The sequence below is a fragment of the Thalia democratica genome, unplaced genomic scaffold, assembly GCF_965202585.1.
Source record: "Thalia democratica unplaced genomic scaffold, ktThaDemo2.hap1.1 HAP1_SCAFFOLD_88, whole genome shotgun sequence".
NCBI lineage: Eukaryota > Metazoa > Chordata > Thaliacea > Salpida > Salpidae > Thalia > Thalia democratica.
This window is the reverse complement of record NW_028139260.1, coordinates 74,005-81,647: the sequence shown is the minus strand read 5'-3', so window position 1 is coordinate 81,647 and position 7,643 is coordinate 74,005. Positions and strand designations below refer to the sequence as shown.

Below are 7,643 nucleotides of genomic sequence, written 5' to 3'. Positions count from 1 at the left end.
CCTTCACCTGGTTACATAGTGGATGGAACGATAGAAGGTCAGAGCTTTAAACAAGGAGGTGTTATGAAGTATTCCTGCGAAAAAGGATTCAAGTTGAATGGCGAAAGCGAAGCAACTTGTTTGAAATATGGTTAGTTTTCAATAAATCGAAAAAACTTGATAAAATTAATCGTTTTATGCAATAAGTTGCTTTTTTTATCTTTTTATATACTAAATTCTAAAAAATTCACAAAAGCATGACTAATTAGTATTTTCTATGTTAACACTGTCTCTTCCACAATAAAAACTACTTAGTTTTTCATCTTTGTAAATAGAGCCTGAATGCTCAAAGATTTGTAAAGATACTCATTTTAAGCACATATAAATGCTTTGACATTAGACAAACTTATATATGGTTTCAAATAAGTCTTCATTTTCAACTAAAAAAACATAGTTATCATTTTTTAGATAAAGTTAAAAAATTAATGTTCATTATAATTTTATTGCAGGAAAGTGGTCAAATCCCACACCTACATGCGAAGCGATAAAATGCAAAAATTCCCCAGTTTTGCCAAATTACGGAAAAGTGAATGTTGGCAATTCAGTTGAAAAAAAGATAGGCAGCGTTGCCACTTACTCTTGTGAGAGTGGGTTCGAAATTAGTAACGAAACAAACACTGTTGGTTAGTAAAAAAAAAGTAGATGTTTATTTTGAATATTGAAATTAAATAACAGTTATTATACTATACAACTCAAAAGTTAAGTTTGGAAAAAGCCGTCCTAAAAATTATTTTAAAAATCTGATAACTTTGTTACAAATACAGCAAAATAGTTTAATTAAGTTGTTCAAAAACTTAAGTCTTAAAGTTTACCTCTTTTTAAACCTGTGAAATTGAAGTATAAAAAAATATTGTTTTAAAATTTACCGTCAAATGTTCTTGCAATCCCTATATTATTAAACAACATTCATTAGTTAACTTATTTTAGTTTATATATTTTAAAGCACAAGTTTTAGTTTTAAAAAGACTACTTTGGAGATTATCATAAAACAGTCTATAGTTTTATTTATCAAAAAATAACAAATCAACAAAGCAAAACTCAAAACAACAGTTTGCGGCGAAAATGGTCAATGGGTAGGTGAAATACCCGAATGCAAACCGATAGTATGCAGCCAAGAACCCCACGACATCCCTAACGTGAAGCACATGATTTTAGAGGGACCCTACCAGCCAATACTTGAAGAACCGAGACCTTACCGATACAATGAGGAACTCACTGTGTTCTGCAAGTCGGGATTTACAAGGTTTTTATTTTTACGTGTTAAACTTATGATTGTTAGCTAAACTAGCTTTTTTTACGCGTTTATTGTGCGCAATTACATCTACCTATCTTGTTTAGTTTTAATAGAAAGTTTGGTTTAAAGTGCTTTCGAATACTTACAAACTTTACAAAGTATCGACTGAAACGTAAATTCTTTAGAAATCAAAGATTTTTTTTTATTTTACAAAAAAGCAATAACATCTATTTCAAACAGAGCCGGCCCTCAGGTGATTAAATGTCAATCTGATGGAAAGTGGTCTGCAATGCCAAAATGTGTTGAGGAATTATAATAGATTAACTAGTTCTCTTTGTCTCTTTTTGTTTTTGTCATTTTAAAATAAACTTTATGTGTTGTTAATATTGAAGGTTAAGGTAGTTATTTCACCTAACTAGTTAGAATTAAATTTAAAAACAATGTTAAAGAATACAAAAGATAAAAAACTCATAAACTGTAGAAAATTATATAGAATCTTCTGTTTTTAAAAGTAGAGTAAAATTAGGTAAAAAAGTTTTTGAAATTTGAGTTAAATAACATTTTTATAATAATTTTAATACATTTATACAGTAATCTTGTTATAATACAATAATATACTTACTACAAGTATTACTTTATTTAGGTTCTTAATCGTAGAGCAACTATTAAGGTTTCCTAATGTTAGAGATTAAAAAATTTTGACTAAACTTTTTTAAATTATTATTTTAGTTTCTAAACTTAATTGTCAAAAGTTACAAAAGACATTTTTAACGCAAAAAAATCTTGAACAAATACAAGGTTTACACGTTAAGTTTTATGAGTAAACTTTTGTAAATGAGACAAAAAAATATTGAATTAATTTCAAAAAATAATAAATAGTTATTGTCATTATCTTATGAAGTAACAATTTCAAAATTATTATTTTCACAGATATTTCAAAATTTCGCTTAACTCAATTAAAATTTTTATTATGTTTAGCATTTTGCAAAGAAATTTTTTACATCATTGTATCTGTTATCAAATGACCGCTTTGAAGTTTGAATCACGTCCGGGTCACCATTTGCCGATCACACGATGCTTAGTTGTTACTCAGTTACACGAACCTGGATATTAAATGACTTAACGCGTTATAACAATATCGGTGACGGTTATTTAAATGTTTAGAATTGACTTAGCTAAGTTGTTTAGGTAAGTCAATTAATGAAACGCAAATTCAAACTTAGACTATCATTTAAGCTTAGCCTAATAAAGTAATAACATTGTTAGAATGCTTAAACTAATAGTATATAAAGAAATCGAGTCTTAGAAACAAAAAGCTGTATTACGATGAATAGAAAACGCGATAACCACAATAAAACAAACTGTACAAATAAGCTACTTTAGTTCAAAATTTCATATAAAAACAGTCGCCATCGTACAAGTGTACGATGCGAACACAACACTTGCAAGCAATAAGGCGTTATCACTAAGACACTAAAAACTAACTCACCAAAACAAGCACGTTACTGAGTTTTAGTGGCTTGAATATTTTGAGAGAAAAGAAAGAAAAACAACACTGTTGAAGTGTTACAAAGTTTATAGTTAATATAATTGTTTAAGATATTAAACTATCAACCTATAAACAAGTCTAAGTACAAACATGTTTACAAAAAAGTTTATTAGAAGAAAAAAAAAATATTAGGCTAAAAAATTTCTTTGAACAAACAAAACATTGCTTGTTTAACTTAAGTATGTAAAAAATGTAAAAAACCAGTAGTTTTTATAAAATAACTTTAACCTATGTTTATCGAAAATTAACATGCAAATAAAAATAATCCGTAATAAACTTATGTACAAAACAGTATATCAAAATGCTGTATTCGAATTACATAAAACGCAAATAATCTTCTTGTTAATCAACATTAGAAAATGTTTTACATAATATTTTTATACCGCATAACAGACACTAATGATGATTAAGGTAGCTGTGCCACTTAGTACGCTGGCTTGCAAATATAAATAAGCTTTAATTTGGGTTTGCGTTTAATCAATACGGATTAACGTTTAAATGTAGATGGTATACTCAAACGGTAACTGGTAGCTGATTTGAAAGTAGCTTAAACATTAAGTACTATAAGTTTTGCGTTTCAGAAATTTATTTTTATTTCCGAAGAAAACGGAATTTGAATAGCCACAAACCGTTTTGCTATATAAATGTTGACATAGCTTTACACTATCAAATTCTGGCATAAAGTTAGTTATGTTTAATTTAAAAAGATTATAATACAAAATATTACTCTTATGAATTAGTATGAATAATTAAAAATAACTATAAATAAAAGAAAGGTTATCCTAAATAAAATTTTTACAGTGAGCTCATTTGGTATTTTTATTTTGAAAAGATATCAAAAACCCGTTGACAGTTTATAGTTTAAATCTAGTGATTAAAGTTTTAACTGCAATATGTTTAAAAACTTAAATAACTTAGGTTTACAAATCAATCAGCACAACAGCATTTGATATAGCCCTGGCGGTCTAGTAGGTCTGCAAAGTATAAGCACTTAGTTCAGTAATTTGTAGCTAGTGTCTCGAAGAGTATTGACTAAAATAAAGTTTTTTTTTTAATTATTTAACATTACTTAAGTAACCAAAACAAATTTTAAAATATTATTTTTTGATTTTGTATGGAGTCACTGTGTAAAAACTATACAGTAAAGATTTAAAATACGAATTAGAGCTTTTAAATTAGGAATTAAAATAAATAACTTAATATTATAAGTACTTTTAACTTTTAAGCTACCGTAAACTTAAAGTTTTATTTTGTTTATTGCAGCTTTGTTTCAATCGAACAAATGATAAGACTTAAAATTAACTTCTTTTTCCAACTACTAATTATAAAGTAGAGTTTTTAAATTAAAAAAAATGTTTAAACTTTTTAGTTTAATAAAATTTTAGTTTTAACAACTACAGCTAGATTATTTTGTCAACATTTCCATATTTAGTAACCAGAAGAATTTAAATGACAAAGCATTCTATACTGTTTATTTTTACTGTTTGCTTTCAAATAAGTATAGTACCGAGTTATGGTCAATTTGTAAGTAACAGTTTAGTTGCTAGGGTCGAAGAGATGGAAAGAATTGTTGGGCTACTTACAAGTAAGTTAAAACAAGCAATATTTTCAATTTTATTTGAGTTTTTAACATATTAAAGTAAAATATTTGTGATTAGTTAGAAAACAAACAAAACTTAATTATTCAGTTAAGGTTTTTGACCTATACCATACGGAATACTTAAAAACGTTAATTATAATTACACTCAGGTCTTTTTTTAGTTTTGTTAAATTCGAGTATTGTGATAAATCAACTTTTGATTAAGTCTACTGTAATATTTCATCTTTATACAAAATTCATTATCATTATTCATTCACAATTAATCATTAAAATATTTTTAATTCCAGGTTGTAGAATACCAGTGATCGAAAGTGTGAGTACTAACACCAGCTTATTATTACGTAATAATGAGTTCGTGATGTACACGTGTGACGGTTTACTTCAACCACAAGGCATCGCTGTAAGACAATGTTTACTTGGACAATTGACACCCAGTTTGATTGCAAGTCCTTTTGTGTGTAGAAGCCGTTAGTTTGTTAATTAATATTGTTTTAAAATTTTGATATCAACTTGTATAGGATTTTTCTTAAAAAATGTAAAAGGCCCTTCAAGAAAAATTGATGTTATGACTTTTTGTTGTGAAATTATTTTTTTAAATAGAATAATTTAGCACTTGTTATTATGAATTTAGTCTTCGTGGTTTTCATGTTTATTAAAAGTAAATATTCTACTTTGTTTTTCAAGGGGGCATCGCGATATTATACAATAAATATTTGTTAAATTCTTAAAAAACCTCAAAAAGTATTTACAATTATAACCCAAAAAGTAAAACTGTAAATTGTTTTAAGGTCAAAGCTAAGAATAAAACTTATAGTTATTAAAACATTTTACTTAATTTTTTTCTTGTTTTTTGTAGTGTTTTCGATAGATCACAAAGTATTTTTACAAAATTTTTAAACGTTTCAAATTTTTCTAGCAAAACAAAACTTGTGAACATTAATAACTTGATTCAAAGAAAATTAATTTTGATACTCCTTTTAAACATATGTTAGACTTATTGTAATTATTAGTACATATTATATTATTTTTTGTTACTATATGTATTACGTATTACAGTTAATTAGAGCTTATCAAAATGTTAGTTTAAAGTTAATTAGTATTTTTTATTACATTAGTCTAGCAACTTTTTTAACTTTATATTTGTATAAATTTTTATATTGAAGTCTTGTTATACAATATTTTTTGTCAGAACAACTGAATTATGTGTTTGTTAAAAAGTGGTTGAATTGGAATGATGCTCAGGCCAACTGTGTTTCTGAATACATGGAAATTTACTCGTGGACGGAATAGACACGAAAGAAGGAAGATAGTAAGTGACATTGCATTGATAATTTTTAATTTATCAAAAAATAAAAAGTAAAATTTTTTCCCTTGAATTTTTTTGTAAAATGGTATGTTATAATTTTTACTTTTTCATTAACAAATTAAAGTTTTTTTAAGATAACACTTTTTCATTAAAATTGTATTTATTAAACCAGACGAGCTTTCTAAAAACTAAGAGAAAAAAAATATGAACGGACTTAACAATATTTTTTGAATATGTTAATATCATCTTTTGCTTTGAAAAAATATTTAGTAGCTTTAGACAGTTTTTGTGTATGTAAATTTAAGTTAAGTTTTTTGAATTATCAAATTTACAGACATTAGTCTTAAGCACAAGAAGCTTTAAGCTTTGTAGACACTAAACATCTTTGTCTGTAGTAGTTTTGTTTCATAAGTCTTTATTATATGTTCACAAATATCTGGTTTTGATATAAACAGAAACAACAAAGCAATAATCACTTTTAGAACGTTAACAGTAGACACCTTAACATAAAACAAAAAAGTGCTAAATAAATTCAGCTAACTACAATTTTAAAATCTAAGTTTTAAAGTTTGAAATCTACTTTTTTATATTTGAATAACAAAAAACGCTCAAAAATCTTGGTATAAGGATCTGGTGTACAATAACGTTTCGGTTATCGAGTCGTACATTTATTAGATATAGTTATTGTCCAGGACTTAACAGACTTACTTTTAAATCTTATACTTTCGTGTCTTTACTAAAAATACAAACAAATGAGCCAAAAACACGTTTTGATCTTGTATTGTAACACATAAAGCTTAATTTTAACAATCTTTAATGAAGACAAGTTAAAAGATACTTAAAAAGAAATTTTTTTTATCTTAATTTTACACCTTTCTAGTTGCAATACAAACGATATTGACTACAAAAAATATATATTTTAATCTGTAGCAGTTTAATCGCTTCGTCACATAGAAGGACATGAAATAAAACTTATAAACGTTGTTTTGATTTCAAATTTGAGAAAATAAGCATTATAGTACAAAAAATTATTCTGATTTATAATTTCATTAGTTTATTTTATCCACAGATTTATGTATAATTTTTATTATATTGTTTTTTTGAGAACAAAACAAGCAAAAAATTAATAGTAAGCCATATCTAATTTTATTACAATGAAAATACGTTTTTAACTAGAAAAATATGCAAACAAGTTGGAATATCGAGGTCGTACGTTCACATCGGATATTAAGAGACAACCCATCATTCGAGTGGAAGAGAATCGACAATAGGGACATGAGCAATTTCGAATTTGACTGGTACAAAAATTACCCTAAAAAGTACAAGTACCTGCAGTTGAGTTGCAAGAAGTGGGACTCGTAGGGGACTGTTTACGATTACGAGAAAGCTAAATACTTTATCTGCCAATATCAGGACAATGAATAATGTTGATTTATATATAATAAGATAATATGTATAGTATGGTAGGTACTAGTGTGTGGTTTAACCTTTGCTGTACCGTTAACTTCTAAATTTAAAACGGCACTGTTTATAATAACGGGAAAGTAGAATACTTAATCTGTCAGTATTACAATTATGCTTTATGTTGTCTGCTTTATTACTAAAACTGAATAAGTTTAAGTTTATATAGTTTATGACACTTATCACAAATAGAACTTTAAAGTAGTATTCTTGTTTTTATTCTTTGTTGTAAACTTCTAAATTGTTACTTTTTTTTTCATTTTTGAATTGACCACTAAATATTTTTCTTATCTTTTTTAAGATTAATGGCTATGTATCGTTCAGTACAACTAGTTTTAATTAAGTACTCGTTTACATAAAAAACAAAAAGGTTACTTTTGTCGAATCTTAGAGTAAAACAGTACAATAAACATTATCAGTAGTTTTTATTTTGTAATCAAAATATGCAACTAAA

At 26.4% G+C, this 7,643-nt stretch overlaps 1 protein-coding gene across 1 annotated transcript in view; it reads left to right on the top strand.

The window, feature by feature from the left end:
* The window catches only part of LOC145845564 (P-selectin-like), a 7,955-nt gene extending 6,366 nt beyond the window's left edge, over positions 1-1,589 (top strand). The window contains exons 6-9 of the mRNA XM_082952755.1: positions 20-130; positions 489-662; positions 1,090-1,282; positions 1,514-1,589. Coding sequence (XP_082808881.1) covers positions 20-130; positions 489-662; positions 1,090-1,282; positions 1,514-1,589 — 554 coding nt within the window. The remainder of the gene's footprint in view (positions 1-19; positions 131-488; positions 663-1,089; positions 1,283-1,513) is intronic.
* The last annotated feature ends 6,054 nt before the right edge of the window (positions 1,590-7,643 follow it).